This window comes from Lupinus angustifolius, unplaced genomic scaffold (assembly GCF_001865875.1).
Source record: "Lupinus angustifolius cultivar Tanjil unplaced genomic scaffold, LupAngTanjil_v1.0 Scaffold_144_50, whole genome shotgun sequence".
NCBI lineage: Eukaryota > Viridiplantae > Streptophyta > Magnoliopsida > Fabales > Fabaceae > Lupinus > Lupinus angustifolius.
The window spans coordinates 13112-35978 of NW_017725589.1; the positions used below are offsets into that span (position 1 = coordinate 13112).

General features: G+C 33.6%; 2 protein-coding genes across 2 annotated transcripts; one reads left to right on the forward strand and one right to left on the reverse strand.

Annotated features, from left to right (window-relative positions):
- The first annotated feature begins 426 nt into the window (after positions 1–426).
- On the forward strand, positions 427–5371 carry LOC109340138 (probable disease resistance protein At5g66900). The gene is made up of 5 exons (XM_019577721.1): positions 427–1267; positions 2328–2740; positions 3027–3391; positions 3901–4172; positions 4256–5371. The coding sequence occupies exons 1-5, from the start codon at positions 628–630 to the stop codon at positions 5086–5088; spliced, it is 2523 nt and encodes an 840-aa protein (XP_019433266.1). The 5' UTR covers positions 427–627; the 3' UTR covers positions 5089–5371.
- A 939-nt stretch (positions 5372–6310) lies between these two features.
- On the reverse strand, positions 6311–12270 carry LOC109340140 (serine/threonine-protein kinase SRK2I). The gene is made up of 9 exons (XM_019577722.1): positions 11931–12270; positions 10780–10854; positions 10554–10655; positions 10386–10439; positions 10160–10252; positions 8563–8655; positions 7628–7732; positions 7441–7539; positions 6311–6806 (listed from the first exon to the last, which is right to left on the reverse strand). Exons 1-9 carry the CDS (start codon positions 12105–12107, stop codon positions 6516–6518), a joined length of 1089 nt encoding a protein of 362 aa, XP_019433267.1. The 5' UTR covers positions 12108–12270; the 3' UTR covers positions 6311–6515.
- Between the last annotated feature and the right edge of the window lie 10597 nt (positions 12271–22867).

The following is a 22867-nucleotide window of genomic DNA, read 5'->3' on the forward strand; positions in this document are numbered from 1 at the left end:
CAACGCGTTAGTCTAGTAAGGTAAGACCATGCTAGATCCTAGGATGACCAAAAAGATCAATGGTTCGATTTTCAGGAACGACACTTATTAGTAGGGACAGTCACAAATCGAAAAATATTAGTTTTTTACCTAAAAATGAGGGATACATTTGATAATACAAAAAAAACTCTTACCACAAGATATATATATATATCTAAAAAAAAGTAATAAAATAAATGGCAGATGATATGTATAAAAATTTTATATTTATATAGAATAGATATATATAAATATATGTATGTATGTGGGTGTGAAATTGAAATATTAATGTGAAACTGAAAAGGAAATTTCTTAGCAAAGCATTTGTCATAGCCCTTCACAAATAACGCGTTAAATGTTCATTTATGTGGGGCCCTGCTCGTTCTTTATTAGTTCCTGTTCCTGTTTGTTTGTTACCGTGGCAACTGCATTGTCTCACTTCTCTGCTTATACTTTCCTCAAAACTTATCAAAAACAAACCACAATTGCATTTGCTGAACTTTTTTTTTCCTTTTCTTTCCAATTTTTCTAAGTTCATTGTGCTTCCACTTTTTGAAATTTTTTATTTTGAGTTTCTTGGGTGTTGTTAATATCTGAGAAAGAAAAGTTATGGCAGGAAGTTTATTCAGTGGTGGTGCTGTAGGAGCTGTGATGCAAGAAGTGCTGAGAACTGCTATAGAAGCCATAGACAAATGCAGAGATTTCAAACCCACCTTAGAAAACAACATAGACACCTTAGAAGCTTTGACACCATTGGTTGAAGATATCAAACAATATAGTAAAGTATTGGATCGTTCAACTTCACATGTAGAGAAGTTAGAGAATGAAATAGAAGCTGGTAAAGAGCTTGTGAAAAAGTGCTCCAAATTTGGTTGGTGGAGGTTTCTTTCTTTCCCATATTATCATGATAAGCTTCATGCTAGGGATAGTAAACTTGTGAGGCGTTTATCTGTGGACATGCAGGGTCAATTGGTGAGGGATTCTATGGAGATATTGGTGAAGGTGAGAGAGATTCTTGAGATTCTTTGTAGAGAGTGTGTTGGAGTTGGAAAATATGAGAAGTTGTTGAGAGGTTTGAGTGGTGTTCCTGAGAGACCTGTGTTTATTGTTGGTTTGGATGAGAGTTTGAAGAAGTTGAAGATTGAGTTGATAAAGGGTGGTGATGTGTCTGTGTTGTTGTTGACTGGTTTGGGAGGATCTGGAAAGAGCACATTGGCTAAGATGCTTTGTTGGGATGAACAAGTCAAAGGTATATTTCTGCTCCTAGAACCCTCTTTTTGATCATTTGCGAGTTGGGTTTTGGAGACGAATATATGGAAATTTAGACTTCAGAGTTATCTCATAAGTATTATATTTTATGGCTTTGAAGTCTCCATTTCCCTTCCAAAACTTAACTTGGAAACAAACCCTAAATGTTTTTGTTTGTTTTTGTTATGTTCCTTAATGTTTTAAGAAGCTCAGCTGGATCCCCCATGTGTTTGACTAGTTTTCATGACTCCTTATTTGATAATGGAAACATAGTAGGTGGGAATTTTTATTGTTTTTCCCTTTTAATCTATAGGAATAGGACTACACATAACACAACATGTATTACATAGCATCCAAGGGGTTATGAGATTGAGATCATCGATCCAATTGATCACCGAGAGATTATGAAAATGTCAATTTAGTCGTACTTTACATATCATCATTCAATATGGTAACTTCAAAAAAATTGATGATCATAGGAACCAAATTGACTGACGATATGCAAAGTCAAGAACCAAACTAACAATTTAGTAATCTTATAGACCAAATAGACCCATAGTATCAATATGATGGACTTAAAGATCTTTTGCTCATAGAAAAGGCTATATATGTTTGTTGAACAGTTTCACCAATTTGCAACTTTTATAGTGGCTTCAAGCAAGAGATTAAGGCTAAATTTATGAGTTAGTGGTTCATAGCATGTTCCATTTACCATGTTTACAGTGAAATAATGCCATGTCCTCTTATTATAAGATTTTTGTATTCTTAGCTAACAAACTCTTCGGAGATTAAAAACTCTTATGAATAATTCAAATCACGTGAGCTATTAGATTTTCATAGAATGAATGACTAAGATATGGAATAAATTTTTTTAATTTACTCTTGGAGTAAGTGAATCCCCTCTCTTTTAGTTAAAGGTTATAGAATATATCGTTCGTCTAATTTTTACTCTTCTAGTCTAGTGAACTGACTTGCTCTTACATTATGTACATTGCTTGCATTCTGAGATCGTACCAACTCTGAAATACTCCTTGGTGATGAAATTGAGTTGTTTTGACCAGGCAAGTTCGGTGAGAATATCTTCTTTATCACTGTATCAAAAAATCCCATCTTGATGACAATTGCGCAAACACTATTTGAACACTGTGGTCGCCGGGTGCCTGAGTTTCAAAGCGACGAAGATGCCATTAACCGGTTGGGACTTTTGCTGAGGCAAGTTGGGGTTGGAGGAAGTCCAACATTGTTGGTCTTGGATGATGTTTGGCCTGGATCAGAAGCCCTTGTTGAGAAATTTAAGTTCCAAATGAAAGATTATAAGATTTTGGTGACTTCGAGAGTTGCATTTCCAAGATTTGGAAATGTGTTCCACTTGAAACCACTTTATCATGATGATGCAGCATCACTTTTCCATCACTTTGCTCAACTGAAGAATGTCAACAATTCATACATGCCTGATGAAAATCTTGTCCAAGAGGTGCTTTCTACTTATCCAAAATCATTTACACCAATGAGACATGATTGAATGCGAAATCGCGTGTAGTAAAAAAGTTTATATTTGTTGAATTGTTGTCATGCTGCATTCACATATGTAAATGTGACAGTTACAAGAACCATCACCGTTATTAGAACCATGGTTTGATCTGTATATTGCATTTGTTCAAATCATTAAGTCGACTAGAGTACTTACAAGTTACAACCTTGTTCACCAAGACAATTATTATGTATAGTTGCTGATTTTACTTTCTTTCATTGAAATGCAGATAGTGAAAGGTTGTAAGGGCTCACCTTTGGCCCTTGAAGTCATTGGTGGATCTCTCTGTCAACAGCCTTTTGAGGTCTGGCAAATGATGAAGGACCGGTTGAAAAGTCAGTCCATTCTCGAGTCTAATGTCGACTTACTCAGTCGCCTCCAGAATAGCTTAGATATATTAGAAGGCGAATTCTCGGTCAAGGAGAAGGAGTGTTTCATGGACCTCGGGCTATTTCCTGAAGATCAAAGAATCCATGTTCCTGCCCTGATTGACATGTGGACAGAACTGCATAAACTCAATGAGGATGGCACGAAAGCAATGAACATCTTCCATAATTTAATCAACAAGAATTTGGTTAATCTCATAGTTACAAGGTACACAGGATATTTCTCCACCTATTTATTTTTGGCCATTTTCATGCTACATCATAATCAGAGAAAGACAAACTATTTTATTATGACATGATTTATGTTGCTTTGTGTTTAAATATATGCCCTGAAAATAGTCTCTTTCACTTGTAGGGTAGAGCTGTGTATATATACCCTCCCCAGATTAGGTAGAAGCCTCGTATATTGGGCTGTCCTTTTTTTGTTTAAATATATGCATGCTTTTGGTAACATGATTCTGTTAGACAAAAAATATTTTACAAAATTCCATGCAGGAGTTTATATTGTTCTTAAATTATTGACCACATTAGGAAAGGTATAATTTTAAATGCGTTACATCATGACTTTTAATTTAAGATACAATCTATGAACTACAGATGCCAAATTGTATGATGTATTCAGTAAATGGGCTTAATGTTATACCATGGCAACAAAGAAGTGAAAAATATAAACTACAATATTAAATTGGCTTAATGTTATAATTTCTTCTTAACCAGGAAAGTTGCAATGGACACAGATATGTACTACAATAACCACTTCCTCATGCAGCATGATCTCCTTAGAGAGTTGGCGATCGTTCAGAGCAGCCAAGAACCATTTGAACAGAGGGAAAGACTGATGATTGACTTGACTGGAGATAATCCCCCTGAATGGTGTGCCAGACAGAATCAGCAAGGTATCATTTCTCGAATGTTGTCATTCCTTCCGATACGGTGGACGAAACAGAAGCGGAAACAGGTTGCTGCCCGCATTTTGTCTATTTCAACTGGTTTGCTCTCTCTATCTCTAAACTGGTTTGTTCTTATTAGTCATTAGCATATGACAAATGCTAATATAGGATGTTTTATGCAGATGAAAATTTCACTTCAGATTGGTGCAACTTGTTGCAACCTGATGAAGCTGAGGTTCTGCTTCTAAATATTCGTTCCAGCAAGTTCACCTTACCAGAATTCACTGCAAAAATGAGTAAACTTAAAGTACTCATAGCCACAAATTACAGTTTTCATCCTTCCGAGTTAAACAAATTTGAGCTATTTGAGTATTTACCTGACTTGAAAAGAATTAGATTAGAGAAGGTTTCACTTCCTCACCTATGCGAATTCAAGAGCCTGCAAAAATTATCACTTCATATGTGTAATACAAGGCAGGCTTTTGAAAGCAGTCGTATCGAAATTTCGGATGCACTACCAAGTCTAATGGAGTTGAACATCGATTATAGCAACGATCTTGTTAAATTGCCTCCTGGGCTATGCAAAATTACCACATTGAAGAAACTTAGTATCACCAACTGTCACAACCTTTCTGCGCTGCCCCAAGAAATCGGAAAGCTGAAGAATTTGGAAGTGCTTAGGCTTAATTCCTGCTCTGATTTGGTAGCGATGCCAGAATCAGTTGGAAGCCTTCATAATCTGCGCCGTCTCGACATCTCGGATTGCATAAGCCTTATTCAATTACCGAAGGACATCGGTAACTTGAATAGCCTTGAGAAGCTATACATGTTCGGTTGCACAAGATTAAGTGGATTACCATACTCAGTCATTAACTTTGAGGGTTTAGATCATTTGATATATGTAATATGTGATGAAGAGGTGGCTGCTTTATGGGAAAATTACACTGAACTTCAAAACTTGAAGATAGAAACATCTAAAACAGATATTAGCTTAAAGTGGCTTGGATCCATGTAAAATTTAAAACATCATTTCTTCTCATGTGTTTTAGTGTTTATCTTGTGTTAAAAAAACAGTTTATAATCCAGAATCTGAGAGCTTTTTCTCTTCTTTAAGCATGCACTATGCTTTCTCTTGATTTTACATTGGTAAATTGCATCAACAGATCATTAAATACCAAACCTTAAAAATGTCGAATATAACTTGTTACCGGGTATAAGAATGCAATTGTGATGATCTGAAATTTATAAATCACCATTCACCACAACTTCTTATTTTATTTTTATAAACTTTCCTATAGATATTGAATAAGTTGCTAAATCTAAACATTGACTAATAAATGTATTTAATAATAAATAATAAATATTGAAAAGGAAAACTGCCCAAAAATATCCCTTGAACTTCATTGCGGGGCAAAAATATGTAAAATAATACATTAAACTCATGGGTTGTGAAATAATATTTGCTGTCCTGGATTAAAGACCACATTCAAAGTACAGTTCAACATTTTTTTTTCTTACATATTTTTGAAGACGAGGGACTAAATCACAGTATTTTTGAACAATGAAGGACTATGTTCTACCCTACCAAAGTTTATGATCTTTTTTTACACATAATCATGCACTTCAATAAAAAATCAAGATTATTTTGACATTTCCCAAATAAACATATGGGAATAGACACCTCCTAATATAATTTAGAATGAGTATAATATCTATACATTGACATTGTTAAAATTTATCTATAGTAAGTGCATTATTCACCCTTTGAATTACTTTTTTTCAACGATTCAGTTATTGTTGAAAATGAATGGTGGACAATACGATAACAATGTAAAAAACTCTTACATTATCAATGTACAATTTTTTCTCTCATTTAGAATCCCTGTGGTTCACTTTAATACTCTGGTATCGATTGGAAAGTATCTAAATTTCTTTCTGGTGCATATTTTATGTACTATTTATAAAAGATAACTTACATTTTAATTGTATGTTAAACTTGGTGAGTTGCATAAAACACTGAAGAGGTAGAAAAATTGGAATGACACACGAACTAGCAAATCTCACTAAAACTAACCATTTACAGAGAATGTGTATAGAAACAGGGATATGTAAAACATGATTAACATAATGTCCAATTTAACTAGCTGTGAAAACAACTTAAAAGACTAACGTAAATATATAATATATAAAGTAAGTATTCACCAAGAACAGAGGAAAGGGTGGGTAACAATCATTTCTTCTACAGTGTAAGTGATACTGATAAATGGTACTGTATGTTGACAACTCCAAGAAGCATACAAACATATAAATTAACATCAGCATCTTTGTATTATCCATGCTAATCTACAGAAAATGCAGGCATCACATATTTGTCATAGAAGCTCAACATTAAGATGCACCCCTTTTAATATGCTGTCTTACATGTGCAGAGGATGATTAAGTTTATATGGCATACACTATCTCTCCACTGCTATCTATATCAAGCTCAGATTCAGATTCTAATTCGTCGATGTCCTCATCCATGTCGATGTTATCAGCCATAAATTTGTCTAGAGAATAGGTTCCGGCTGCTGGTATTGTAGCCTCTGAAATTATCTGCATGATTGTATCAGTGCTCTGCATGGGTTGATCCGGCTCTTCAAATTGGTTACCTGTCATTTTCTCATCCATCAGGTCTGCAGGGAGATTCTTCAGAAACCATTCATCATTCCAGATTTCAGCCATGGTGATTCTCTATCACATTAGTGTACCAAGGCACAAGATTCTCAAATAAGTGATTGGAATAACAAAGTTAAATTCCTATCTTGTACAGGTGCATCTCATTATAAGCATAAAATATTTTGCATAAGCTTATTGGTCCAATCATGGGATTGTGAAGTGTAAAATTTAACACATGCATCTAAGGAACAAAAATTGCTCGGGAATGAATAGTTTGAGTCAATCTAGAAAGTTTTACTGACATCAATTGATGTTTTCACATGTGTGCTTTCATTTTAGAGTAAATACTTATATTAGTCCTCATATTTTTTTACCTTACCAATTTGGTCCCTAGAAAATTGTAAAACCCAAAATATTCCCCGAATTGAAATTAGTCTCTATCAGGTGTTATAAAACATACTAAAAAAGACTAATTTGACCCACAATTAAAATTTTTGGGGACCATTTTGGGTTTTTCAAAATCTAAGGGATCAAACTGGTAAGGTCGAAAAACATGAGAGTCTGAAATGTGTATTTACTATTCATTTTAATAATAAGAGAGATGTTACAGTAAATGCTGAATTTTCAAAATATAATTGGGTACATCTGCACTGACAATGGCATGTGTCCTTTGCGCTGAAATTGCATGCTAATTAAACTCAGAAAGTACCTCTGCCGGCTCGAAGACAAAGATCCTAGAGATAAGGTGGCGACACCCCGGAGATATTTGAACAAAGTCAGGAATGGAGTACTGGACACTAAGAACTCTCTGCAAGGAACCAACCAAATCATGTTTTGTTGAAGAAATAGACACTACTCATCAAGAAATTAACCGAATATCTTAAGACCTGACATACCTGAATTGTCTTCCGGAAATCCTTTGGTTCATTAGGATCTTCAAAAGGATATGACCCAACTAGCATCACATATAAGGTTACTCCACATGACCAGACATCTGCAAGCTGATATTAAATGCACAACATAACAACAGCAACCCATTCAGATATCCAACATACAAACTAGTGAAGATAAAAATTGAAACGTTTTATATTTAAGGCAATTTCACACCAGGGCTTATCTATGGATATCGGAATTGGACTTTAATTATACAACTAACTAAACCAGTGGGAGAAGAATATCACACTACTAAAGTTCTATTAAGAAGGAGAAGGGCTCAAAATTTCACACTTATCTGCAAGTGGTTTTACAGTGCAACCATGAAAATGGGCACACAATTACATGTTTGCACATGAAAGTTTAAGCAAAAAAAAGAAAGATTAGGAATCATATAAAGAAGAGTGAAGGGAGAAAGTTGGAAGGTATTAATCTCAATTAATTATCTTCTATAGTTATATTCAGAACATATTTTTTTAATGATCAACCATAAAATGTAATAATAAAATAAGTGGGGTAAACCAGGGTGTAAATCACCTCCCATTTTGATAATCACAACTGTACACATAGAAGACAAAACTGTAAAGTGGCAATGATGTTAACATTTAAAATTAGAGTCAAAAAGATCTGAACTGCATGAAGATGACAATCAGAAAAGAAAAATGTCCTTTGTTTGGAGTCCGGAATCAAGACCAGAATGACCACTGGACTAGATGAGAACAGATTGACTATAAAAATATCATTGCTTTAGTTCTTATACAATGAAAAGTCGAGAACTCAGTCTCACCGACCCACAAAGTATGAGAAGTCGACAACAAAATTCTTCATTGAATCCAATGTGACAGTAATAATTCTACAGGAAAATTATACCATGAAAATAACTAAATAAGTACTCTACCTTTCCATCATACTCTTGCCTCAACAATACTTCTGGAGCAATATATGCAGGAGTTCCCACAGTTGACTTTGGTTGTGAATGAAGCACTGAAGACTGTAAATAACAACACCAATCAGATTGGCAAGATATAGCAATTGTTTACATATCATTTATTATTATTAGATATATTCTAATTATGTATTTGATATTATTTCCTTAGTTGATTGTAATCCCTAAACTTTAGGGATTGATTAGGTTCCCAATGTACATAAATATCGTATCAACCATTCATGAAATGCATGTCACATATTATTCATGGAATCAATATGGTATCAGAGTCCAACTTCTCTCCAATTTTTCATGGTCCAAAAGAAGTCCTTTCATCATGGTCAAAGGTAACCCTTTTCCTAGTTCGGTACTTCGTAGAATGGACATGTTGGGAAGTAAGTCTCACATCCTCTGTCTCGTTCTCGATGTCATGGTTTAAATACAAGTTGGCCAACTCCTCTCATGGGCAATTGGTGTTGTTAGTCAATTTATGGACTCTCCGTGTGATATTCATTGGCATGCAATTTTTCACATCCTTAGATGCATCAAAGGGTCACCTAGAAGGGTCCTATTTACACATATCATGGAGATATTAACATTGTTGGGTATTCAGATGCAGAGTGGGTAGGAGATCCAAGTGATATACGGTCCACTATAGGCTATTGTGTTTTTATAGGTGAGAACCGCATCTCTTGGAAGAGTGAGAGGATCAGCTTGCCGACATATTTACTAACCTTTACAGGGTCCTAGGATAACATACATATGTGAGCTAGGTGCATATGATTCCAGCTTGAGTGAGAGTCTTGAGATATCATTTATTATTATTAGATATATTCTAATTATGTATTTGATATTATTTCCTTAGTTAGTTTATTGTAATCCCTAAAATTTGATATTACATGCTGGATTGGCTTATCAACACCAAAAGGTGCAATGGCCAAGTTATCAGATTCCTAAAGAATACCAGGAAACATATTATAGTTCCACAGGCAGAAGCAGGTTCAAATATTGGAACAATGCAATGGAATGCCACTGTGTGCAAGTGCTAATCTGAAATTTAACTGTGGCTCCTCTAACGTCTTTATCACCTCATCCATGGCATGATAGTTGGTGAAACATGAATTTTCTATTCAAAACTATATATGACAACCTTAATGGTTTACACTTTGGACAAGCCAACGTCTAGCATATTAATGCATGAAGGCTAAAAAGCACAAGCATATTAAAATAACTCAGACCATCAAAATTCACCACGAAGGCATGAACATTCACGCAGAATTGGCTCTTCCAATATACCAAATACTGAAGGCGTCTCATGGAGCTACGCAAATCCACAATGGCAACCTAAGTCTGGCAAAAAAAAGTGACTGACAAGGCAACTTCAAAACACCGAGATGCAGGAAGTATTTTGGAGGTGTAGCGGGTTAGGATTTAGTATGAAGAGCTAGCATAAATGTGAATTATGAAGGTTTGTGACAAGAGAATCATTTGAAGGTAAAAATTATTCAACAAAACATATCACAGTAAACATGTAAGGACTGAAAGACCTAGTGAGATAAGAAAACCTTACCTTAGAGTACCCAAAATCACATATTTTCAAACGAGGTGCTGGGCTTCCATCCAACAAAGTGTTTTCCAACTTCAGGTCTCGGTGACATACTTGCTTCATGAAGATATATATTATAGAAAACCGATACATCAGACATAATGTTCATTAGACTGATCTATCCTACATTCCAGTGTAGGTTAAATACAATTCAGATCAGACAGTGGCGAAGAGGAAAAAGTTTAATTACCATTGCATGGCAGTAACTGACCCCAGATATGAGTTGTTGAAAGAAGAAACGAGCCTGTAACATAACAATTGGTTAGCAAGTTATAAAGGGAACAGATTAAAAAGTACAAATTTCATCTGAGTGAAGTGATAGCATAAAAAAAGCAAACTGTAAACATTTATATAAGACCTCATCCTCAGTAAAACGTCCTGCAGCACTGATTCGCTCAAAGAGTTCACCTCCGGATGCATATTCCATTACAATGGCCAGATGAGTAGGAGTTAGAATGACCTGAGTGAAATTTTATAGAACATTACATATTACAAATAAATGCAGTTACCCATCCTCTATACTACAGTCACAATGGAAAATTGTTCAAAATATATATATATATATACACACACACACCACTTACCTCTTTAAACCTAACAATGTTAGGGTGTCTCAAAGACCTGTGATTAATTATTTCTCTCTTGACATTTTCATCAATCTGTGACCCACAAAAACATGATAGGAAAGTACTATTAGTAAAAATTTAAAGTTGATCGACTCGATAACTAAATAAATAACTGACAACAAGTATAAGTATAAAAAAGTTCATCTTAAAGATCATAGTTCATTTTAAAAGTTTATTTTGGAATACCAAAAAAATTTCTCGGATTCAAAATTGGAAAATGAATCTCTAAACCTAAACCACATTCTTCATCCGCCCGACCAAAGTATGATCTAACCAACCCTACCTTAAACCCTCACACTTAACCTCCTCAAGCATCATCACAACCAAAAATATAACCCACTCCCGTAACCAATATTGAAAAAATAAATACTGAATGAAATAATTACCAATAACAAATAATGAAATTAGCTTCTTCAATTAAAGGAAATAAAGTCGGGAAAATAAATGACAATTTAATGTTCCACAGCTCAAAGTTATCAAAGAGAGATGGTTTAATGGGTTCAAATTCAGCAAACAGTCTCATCGCTTACGTCTATCTATCCTCCCGAGACCCATTAGGGTCCGTTTGCGAATTGAGTTTTGGAAGAGAAAGAAGAGAAATAGAAGGTTTGATGGCTATGAAACTTTCCTTTCCATTTCTTTCCCTCTTATGTCTACCTATCCTCATCAAATTTGTTTGCGAGTTCGGTTTTGGAGGGAACGAAAGATAAGACTTAGAGCCATAAAATACACTTGTTAGATGACTCTAAAGTTTTCTTTTACAATTCTTTCTCCTCCAAATACGAACTAAGAATAAATGAAGTCTCATGTACTCGACCATCTTTTTTGAAATCAGTAAAGAAAACCGGAAAAAAAATCACAAACCAAAAATAGAAACCCAACGAAGCATGAAATTTGGTATAAATAGCATCACACGTCAGCAACAACCCAAAACACTATATCTAACTCACCCCAACAATTAAAGCAAAACCAGATCATGTAATATTTCCCTCTTTTTTCAGTTACCCAAAAACGTGAAAAACAAAATTTTCCATAACAAGAGACACAACAATAACAACAACAACACAAACAAAAACAAAACAAAACAAAATAAAATAAACACTTCTAACCTTATCACCTCTTTCAATATATTTCACAGCAACAAGTTCTTTAGTATGTTTATCTTGCATCAATCTCGCAACACCAAAATTTCCAGACCCTATATCTCGTACCAGATCGTAACGGTCACTATCGTGCATGATCGGCATATCCATTCCGGGTCCCACCGTAACCGAAGCCCGATCCATTTTATTACAATACCCGAATCGCAAAACGACGACGTATTGTTTTTTTTATTTGCGGCGAAACGCGATTACATCAGAGGTTGGGAAACGGCGTCGTATTGGGGAGTTATTGGTGAAGGGAAGGGAAAGGAGGAATGAATAGATATAAATATGGATTGGGTTTTTGGAATGGAATACTGGAAATGAAGGAGAAGTAGAGAGGAAACGGTGTCGTTTTGGTTTGGGTTTGAGGTGACGTAGGTTGTGCTCCTTGTGTTGTAAGCAATGTTGTCGTTTTTGTGTATTGCGTTTTCTCTCACTTCATTAAATGAGTTTGATAATGAATAACATGTTCTTTGGATATTAAGGAAGTTGTTTACTGATATGGTGCTCTAAGTGGATTAGTATTAAATGGGGAAAGGCAATTAGTTAGAAAGTAATTCACTTTTTATCGGTATTAAATCAGAACATATATGTTTATGCTTCTTCTCTCATTTCATTTTCATGTTTGTAGATGTTAATCTATTTTGCCCTTCACATTATTTAATTTTTACAAAAAACCATATAATCTATACTATATATAAAGTTAAAACATGGTGTAACTTCCACCATGGTGTAACTTTCATTTCCTATTTTGCCCTTTGCATTAATTAATTTTTACAAAAAAACCATATAATCTTAATTAACCACCACCAACACATTAATTAACTATATTTCTCACCTTAAACTAAATATTATCATAAACACATAAAAATTATAATATAAAGTACACTGAATACAACAAATATATTCTAATGATAAAAAATGAAATATATAAAAATTAAATACGTAGTATCATACAATATTGACCGACTGGCACGAAGTGCATGTACACACTAGTTATATATAGTTATATATTAACTATCACTATGATTCTATTTTGCCCTTAATATTTTTTTTATTTTTTATTTATAAAGTAAAATCATATAATCCTATATAACTATGATCAATAAATCATACTTTAAGTTAGATATTATAATAAATACAAAAATTATAACATGAAACACATCAAATAAAAAACATTTTAATTCTCTAAAATAAAAAACACAAATTTAATACTTAATACCATAAAATAAGAATGTGGATACACACTAGTGAATATAAAATAAAAAGTTACATCATCTTACATATTTACTTTAAGCATTCAATATAATAATTATACTAAATGATGTTTGGTGGTTCTGTAGTAGATTACAAATTTAAATTTTAGAGTCTATACCTATTTTGATTTCTTAAAGAGTTTTATATGTAACAAATTAGTCTCACAAAATTTGAAAATCTAAAGTAATTCTTTATATCAAATTAATTATTTTTAGTATTATTACAGAGATTATTATAACTTATATTTATGACATTTGAGTACTAATATTTTATTTTCTAGATGATTAAAAGGTATATGTAAAAATTTATAAAGATGAAACTGAATATTCAATTTATATTTTAAATATAGTTTTATCTCTAAATAGAGAAAAGATCGAAATTAATTATAAAACAAAATAAATATTATTTTCCTATTGGCACGTACCGGTCAGAGTACTGGTATAGTGGTACAGTAGTTTAACTGATGATTCAGTAATTAAATCACATGCTGGTTAAACCGGATATAATTACTTATATTTATATATATATATATATATACACATATAAATATATATAAACCTATAACAAAAAACTAATATTTTTTTATTTTCATTAAAAAATTAATTTTAAATAAAATCGATTGGTATGACCTGGTCGATTCAATTGAAAACCGACCGTCATACCAAGTTTTGAACATTATAATTATATGATATGTAAAATTGTTATATCATATAAGTATTGAGACCGATTTATCGGTTGAACTGACCGACACAAACCGACATTTACAACACTACTTCATTTCATATCCTTTTTATTTGTAATTTCGTTTTTTTATTTATTACTCATTTTCAATATCTATTTCTCCATTTTTCATTAGTATATAGTTTTCCAGTAAAAAAATATCAATTTTTATATTATATGATAATTTATTGAATTATATGTATAACCTTAAATCTATTTAAAAATAGAATGGAGTTAATATCTTTTAAACATACATGTCGATTGAATAAATTAGTTTTGATGTGTTGGTTGGGATCCTCTCTAGTACTTAAATATGGTGGAAAGTTGTGTTTAATAATTTGTAATTTTTTATTTAAATAACTTAAAATTTGAATCTTTAAAAACTTTTGAAGGACATATGACATCATTTTTATACTGTGATGATGCATAGACGATCACTTAGCATGGCTTCTACGAGGGAAATGAGAGAGGAAGGTCCCCTACTTAAAATAACAAATCATAATTGGATAGATTTAGATAATCAATTAGGTCTAGGTGGAATTGCTCTCTCAATTATTTACTGTGAAAGCATGGGGTGAGAGGAGGATCATGTGTGTGAGGGAATGAGAGGCTTAGGCCTTGTTTGGGAGGGGAAGGGAAAGGAAGGGATGACTTTGGAAAACCTTTCACTTGTTTGGGAGTTGGATCAAGGAGAAGGGAAGGTTAGGATTTCTCAAACCCTCCAAAATCTTTCATGTGTCTATTTTTTAAGTTCTCCCAATTTGGGGTTGTTTGGAGATAAAATGTCAAAATAGCTGTTTAGTAATAATATATAATTACATATTATTGTTCATTTCTCATTGTTAATTACATTTTTAAGTAAAAATAAAAAAATATTCTTACATTATCATTAGTTTACCCTCTTCATCTAAATTTCATACTCCCAAACAAGGGAGATGATTTACTTCCTTTCCCTTCCCTTCCTCCCCTTCCTAATCCTTTGATCCCTCTCCACCCCTTTCTCTTCTAACTCCCAAACAAAGTCTTAGTGTTTGGTAACATGTTTTCTTGATTCATTCATTATCCATAGTGGTTGTTGGGAAGGATAAGAAAAGAGGACTTTTGTGGGGTTGATTTGGTCAATTGAGATGAGAATGTCTTTAATGTCAAGCCTACTGATTTTCTTTCCACATACTAAAAGGAAAAATGTTATATTGATGGACAAAATTTTATTTTGAATGTTGATTGTCTAATACAATCTTCACTTTTTATTCTAACGTAAGATAAACTTGTAGAGCATAAAGTACACACGGATAGATTAATCTAATTTTTAAAGGTAAGGAAAGTCAGGAAAAATTATAGACGAAATAATTATAAAAGATTGGGTAATATATTAATGAACATGAATTATAATATACTATTATTACATAAGTAGGTGGTAAATGTCTTGGATTTCTATAGCAGATAAGTAGAACTGTAGAAGTCTCCACCTTACCATATCTAGTTGGAAAGAAATTGAAATATATTTATAATGCAAAGGTCTAAATCTCTAGTACAAATCCTAGCTTTTAGTTAGAAAAAAAAGAGAGAAAATTTATATGGTTTGAGATTAATGCTTCCAATCAATTTCTTACTATTATAATATATTAATGATTTAAAATTAAATGTGTCTATTTGAAATCATTGATAAAGATATAGGTCATGAAAGTTAATCCTAAATTATGTAATAATTTCTCTTTATAGAAATAAAAGGATTTAATTTAACAAAGCACAAATCTTAAAAAACGTTAGTGACAAATATTTGTGTACCAAGTCACTAAGGCTAGCATAAAAATAGTAAAATTAAATAATGTAATTGAAATAGTGTAATATGAGAAGAAGGTTGAATTGTGTTTACCAACTTTAGACTAAAATTAAAACTTTCAAAAGGTTAAAAAGAATTTAAACAATAGTTCAAAAATTCAGACATCTGACTCACTTATTTTGATGGAAGAGTTTTTCAAAAGATTAAATAGTCTTAATAAAAACTTAAATGAAAAGTTTTTGATAAAAATATTTGGTGTCACAATGCAAAACTTCTCAAGCTAGAAAGCAAGAATAATGAGTTAATTGATAAAAAGTTTGAAACATATTTTTAAACATTTTCATCCGTATTATAAGTTATGTCCAATTTCTTAGTAACATCAAATTCCACTATAATCCAACATATATTATATCGGTAAGTATTGTTTTTACAACTAATTTCTTTATGAAAAATAACTTGAGTATTGTTTGCAGATTCTACATCTCCAAACTCAACACTAATCAATGGTTTGTATTAAAAACAAATTGCAATTTGCTAGTCTTTCAATCACACTTGCAAAGTGGAATAAATATGAAAGAAAATTTAATAGTGAATGTTTGAACACGAAAGACCAATTTAGTTCAAAGCCATTTAATACAAATGACGAACATAATGTATGAAACGAATGAGAGCTTTTGAATGTGCTTCATATTATTCTCTCGGGTTTGTCTTTTGCTCTTCAACTAACTCTAAGGCTATTTTCAGATGAAACAAATTAATTAAGTCATTACTTTAGTCGTTGAAGTTTTGCTAGAACTTACTCTTAAAATTAATATTTGTTTAGATTTTTCTTCTCTCTCCAACTTAATTTTCTCTTACACTTATACAACATCATTAATGCTTCACAATCACTATATGTTGAGCATTTAATACTTCACGATAGCTAAAAAAATGTGACCGAAGCGAGAATATTTGTTTTGTATAGTAGTCTCAAAAAGTGGTGACTTGCAAGATTCTTTTATACTTGCAATAAAAAATTCATTTAGTGGTAATAAAGTGTTTTTTTGCTTTCTGCAAAAGCAGATAGGTCAAATAAGCTTCGTTCACTTTATAATTTCATTCTAATTTTCTTTTATTCAGACAAATCTCTAGAGATATTAATAGGGCTTTACTCTATCTTGATTTAACTAGATAGATTCTTCGCTTTTATCTAATTCATCTCTTACTTTGTTGAATATGAACTTTGTTGATTTATAATACTTATATGTGAGTGAGAGTATTCTAGTTCAATGATCATGTGAATCTTGGAGTGTGGACAAGTCATGAACATTGACGGTTCATGAACATCGACAAGTCAATTTTCAAACTCTTGAAAATGATCTTCTATCATTGTCGTAATGGTATACATGATTGCGCATAAAATACTTAGTTAGTTTAAACATTTATTTTAAGTTGTATGATTTTATACACGCTGAAAATAAATAGTTATAACATTCAAACATTTGAAATTAGTTTATGAACATACGGGGGAAGCTTTATAAAACATAGATTAAAGACTTAATATTTTTCTAAAACTTTTTCTTTATAAAAATTTCAAATTTTCTCTTCTTTAATAATATAAAAAGATGTATACTTTCTACCATGATTTGACATCATTCAAAATAGTTAAGAAAAGATAAAGAGAAACTTCCATTGAAGAAGAAGTCAAGGTACATAAAAATAACGTCATTGACAATACATTTCTTGACTCAAAAGAAATATAAGATTCTAAGAAACTAATACTTAAAAGACCTTAGGGCATAAATAAATCTTGCAACATCCTTTGTATAGTTGTTACTTGAACCAACATTCTTTCTTTGAAATCTTGTTGTTGTTCTCTTGTAGTGTTTACAACTTGAATCATTGTTTGGAAATCTTATTTCCGGTTTATCTTTGTAGCATACAACTCATCCAATCTTTAATGAAGGGATGAGTCCAAGAGTGGAATAGGCAGAGGATTGATGAGAAGGTTGAAGTAATTATGGTTGAGAATTAGTATCAATTTCAAGAATAATTGTTCCAAGAGTATAGACTTCATTGTCTGATTCAATAGATTTGGTATCGCTCTCACAGACCGCACCAAACAGTACTTTACCCCTAGATGTCCAATCAACTAATGTGCCTCAAGACATTTCGGAGAGAGCCAACTAGCTATGGGGAGTGAGAAACATAGGATGATACTCTAGAAGTATAATAACTTCTGGAGGTGGAAGAGATTTGAGTAGTAAGGTTGTTTCTCGTATGGGAGAATTAACATAAGCTAGGGGTGATTGTGCATGGACTTGTGATGTTTGATGGATTGGTTAGGTTGTGTGTGAAGGTAAGGGTTGTGTGGTGGTGACTCACAAGGTTGAGATGAAAATAAAAAGGGACCTGAGGGTGAAGGTAGGTCTGAATATTCAGATGAGATAATGACAAGTTTTAACCTAGATAGTGATGGAAAATTCAACATAATAACAATGTAAACTCTAACAGATTATATGCAACGGATAATAATTTCCTCAACTTGCTAGAATCTGTGAGGAGCAATATCAGATAATGCAGTAACACACAAGCACGCCAAAATTTTAACGTGGAAAACCTTCCCAAAGTGAGAAGTAAAAACCACGGGCACAAGCCAGTCAATCAAGATCCACTATAATCAAAATAGGAAGACAAGAGTGTCTCCAAAATACAGCACAAAACGTGCTCAATAATACGGCACACAACATAGCAACAAGCTTGAAAATGAGAACAAGAAAACCAGAAACACAGCTGCTGGAACAACTCGATTTCTACCACCTTGGATGTTATCTCATGGACCCAACAATTCAGAATGAAGTACTATAAGTTGTGAACCTGTTGTCCAAATTTCAGCCCGATCCAACAGTGAGCGAAGACGCAGTCGTGAATTTCCCATGACTGCTCGAAGTTCCTACGGGTTTAGTTTTCTTATCTTCTTTCACACTTTTCAATTGCCTCTTTTTACATAAATTGTCTGCCCACCCTTGCCACATCTGACCCATATCTATTAGATTAAGTGGGACAAGTGAGCTTTGCCCAACTGGGTCTTTCTCCACATAGGAAGGGAGCCCAAACCCAACATATCTCCCCTCCACAACTATGTGGAGAGAATCGCCAAATCGGCGATCTCACAACAAGTTTCAAACTTCCACCTTGAAAAGGCCTTAATCATCATATCAACACCATTATCATCTGTATGAACCTTAGCCAATTCCAACAACCTAGCATCCAAAACATCACATATCCAATGATACCTTACATCAATGTGTTTGGACCAAGAATGAGAAGTTGAATTCTTCCCAAGATGAATGGCACTTTGACTATCACAAAATAACAAGTATTTGTCTTGGACAAAACCAAGCTCTTGCAATAATTTCTTCACCCAAAGCAACTCTTTGCATGCCTCTGTAATGGCAATGAACTTTGCCTCAGTAGTGGACAATGCAACGCACTTTTGCAACCTAGATTGCCATGCTACAGCCCCCCTGCAAACTTAATCAAGTAACCTGAAGTGGACTTTCTGGAATCAATATCTTCAGTAATATCAGAATCAGTATAGTCCACAAGAGTAGGTTTATCACCTCCAAAACAAAGCCTCAGATTAGCAGTACCATAAAGATACCTCCAAATCCATTTCACAGCATTCAAATGCTCTCTACCTAGATTTGACAGAAATCTACTAACTGTGCCAACAGTATGTGCAATACCTTGTCTTGTACACACCATTGCATACATCAAACTTCCCACAATAGATGCATAAGGAACTCGTTGCATATCTGATTTTTCAGTTTTATTTAAAGGATACTATTTAGCACTTAACTTAAAATGAGTAGCAAGAGGAGTGCTTACCGCCTTAGCATTTTCCATTTGGAACTTCTGTAACACTATCTTAATATAGTGTTCTTGTGACAGCCAAAGTTTCTTTTCTTGCATATCTCACATGATTCTTATACCAAGAATCTACTTAGAAGCTCCCATGTCTTTCATGGAAAATGACTTGCCTAGTTGTTTCTTTAACCTGACAATCATGGAAATATTTTTCCCAACAATAAGCATGTCATCAACATACAATAACAGGATGATAAAATCACCATCAACAGACTTTCTAATGAAGACACAATGATCAGAAGTAGTCTTCTTGTAGCCTTGCTCACACATAATAGACTCAAACTTCTTGTACCATTGTCGTGGAGCCTGCTTCAAACCATATAAACTCTTTTCAGCCTACACACATAGTCTTCTTTCCCTTTAATAAGAAAACCATCAGGTTGCTTCATATAAATCTCTTCTTTCAAATCACCATGAAGGAAAGTTGTTTTTACATTCATTTGCTCTACTTCCAAATCAAGAGTAGCAGCCAAACTCAATACAATTCTAATGGATGACATCTTCACCACGGGAGAAAAAATCTCACTGAAATCAACCCCATTTCTCTGCCTGAAATCTTTAACCACCAATCTGGCTTTATACCTTGGAGATGTAGAATTACTTTCTTGCTTCACCCTGTAAATCCACCCGTTTTCCAAAACTTTCTTCCCTTTTGGCAATTTGACGAATTCAAAAGTGTGATTATCATGCAATGATTTCATTTCCTCTTGCATTGCATCCAACCACTTATGCTTTTCTTTGTTCTCCATGGCTCATGATAATATTCAGGTTCTCCCCCATCTGTCACAACAACATAGTCATCAGAAGGATACCTGGTAGATGGTTTCCTGTGCCTATTAGACATCCGAAGTTGAACTTGAGGTTGTTCAGGTGCATCACTAAGATTCTCATCTTGTGACATCTCATGTTCATATTCAACAATATCAATGGGAAAATCTAAATCATCTCCAAGTCGTTGATCACCAACATAATCATGTTGCTCATCATTTTGAATATTATTCTCAACTGTATCCAAATCATGTATTGGTGTCCAAAATGGATCAATATCAGAAAATCTAATATCTTCCTCGGGTGTAGTCTTCTTCATCTTATCAATGTCTTAAATGGTTTGATCTTCCATGAACTTCACATTATGGCTTCTAACAACCTTTTCCTCAACATGATCATATAACCTGTAGCTAAATTCATCTTCACGATAACCGATAAAGATGCACTGTCTTGTCTTCGTATCAAACTTGGACCTTTCATCCTTTGAAACATGCACAAATGTCTTGCAATCAAAGACTCGCAAATGATCATACCTGACATTCTTTCCAAATCAAATCTTGTCTAGCACCTCAGCATTCAGAGCAACTACAAGACTAAGATTAATAACATGCACTTCTGTGTACAATGCCTCACCCTAGAAATGTTTAGGTAATTTTGCTTCAGAAAGCATGCACCTAACTCTTTCAACCAAAGTTCTGTTCAACCTCTCTGCTAAGCCATTAAGTTGAGGAGTCTTTTCATGTCTAATACCTTGCTGCTTGCAGTAAATATTAAATGGTCCATAATACTCACCACCATTGTCAGTACGAATGCATTTCAACTTCTTGCCAGAATGTCTCTCAACCAAAACATGGAATTGTTTGAAATTTTCAAGCACTTGGTCCTTTATCTTCAAAGCATAGACCCAAAGATTCCTTGAACAATCATCAATAAAAGTAACAAAGTAAAGTGCACCACCAAATGACTTTACCTTCAATGGACCACAAACTTCAGAATGCACCAATTCAAGTAACTCTGACTTCCTTGAGGGAGGATTCTTCTTAAAGGATACTCTGGTCTACTTACCAGCCATGCAATGAGAACATTTCTCCAACTCTGTACTCTTTAATCCTGGAAGTACATCCTTTTTGGCTAAACAATTCAACCTTTTTTTACTAATATGACTAACTCTGCGCTGCCACAAAGAAGCCTCCATATCCATAACATTCACACTTTATTTAGAAACCAAAGCTTTTGTCCAATACAGTGTAGAAATTTTCTCCCATCTGGCTACAACCAAGTTACCTCTAGTGAGTTTTCATTTTCCAGATCCAAATTGATTATCATAACCATCATCATCAAGCATATGCACAGAGATTAAATTGAAGCGAACGTCTAGAGCATGTTTAACTCCTCTCAACAACAACTGCATTCCCATGTTGGTATGCAAACAAATATCACCAATACCAACTACCTTTGACACACCATCATTACCCATCTTTAGAAGTGTAAGATGTGAAAAACTCCTTCATTGGTGTAACATACAGTGTAGCACCACTATCAATTATCCATATACTCTCATCTGATACAAGATTAATCAAATCACGGTCACAGAATTAATAAGATCATCACAAGTGGCAGTAGTAACACGCTCATCATCACCATGATTCTTCTCGTTCTGCTTGCCCTTCTAGTCTTTGTTTTCCCTTTTCCATTGAAAAAAATTCTTCTGTATGTGACTTGCTTTGTGACAATAGTGGCACTCCACATTCTTGTATCTGGACTTGGACTTACTTCTTCCCTTTTCTCTATCACCTTTCAGTTCCTTTCTATGACTTCTCCCCCTGTTTCCAGTGACAAACACCTCAGAATGAGATGAAGTACCATGTGTCTTCCTTCTCATCTCCTCATTAAGAATACTTCCATTTATACTCTCCAAAGAGACAATACCATCATGGGCTGAATTTTTAATTGAAACTGGAAATGTTTCCCAAGAATCTAGTAGAGTATTCAATAGCCATAGTCCCAACACTTAATCATCAAACTTGATACTCATTCCTAACAATTGATCAAGGACCCTTTGAAAATCATTCAAGTGATCTGAAATAGAAGTTCCTTCATTGTACCTCAAATTCATCAAGGAATTCAACAAATATAATTTATTATTCCCTGATTTAGAAGCATATAAAGATTCAATTTTTTTCCAGAAATATTTTGCATTTTCCTCATTAGGAATGTGATTGTAGACATTGTCTTCTACATATTGCCGAATGAAACCACAAACTTGTTGATGTTGAAAACTCCAATCTTCATCAAACTTGGACTTTGGCTTCTCAATAGCAAACATAGGAATATGCTAATAATAAATCTTTCATTTTTCCTTTCCACAAGTAATAGTTAGTGCCATTCAAACACATCATTCTATGTGTATTTGCCTCCATCATTCAAGCAAGTCAAATAACCTCAAACCCCAAAGAGCTCTGAT

Coding starts and splice junctions, on each gene's coding strand:
- LOC109340138 (XM_019577721.1), top strand. CDS start 628: ATGGCAGGAAGTTTATTCAGTGGTGGTGCTGTAGGAGCTGTGATGCAA. Junction 1,268..2,327: donor TTGGGATGAACAAGTCAAAG/GTATATTTCTGC, acceptor TGTTTTGACCAG/GCAAGTTCGGTGAGAATATC. Junction 4,173..4,255: donor CATTTTGTCTATTTCAACTG/GTTTGCTCTCTC, acceptor TGTTTTATGCAG/ATGAAAATTTCACTTCAGAT.
- LOC109340140 (XM_019577722.1), bottom strand. CDS start 12,107: ATGGATCGGGCTTCGGTTACGGTGGGACCCGGAATGGATATGCCGATC. Junction 10,656..10,779: donor ACATTGTTAGGTTTAAAGAG/GTAAGTGGTGTG, acceptor AATTTCACTCAG/GTCATTCTAACTCCTACTCA. Junction 7,540..7,627: donor ATTTCCGGAAGACAATTCAG/GTATGTCAGGTC, acceptor GGTTCCTTGCAG/AGAGTTCTTAGTGTCCAGTA.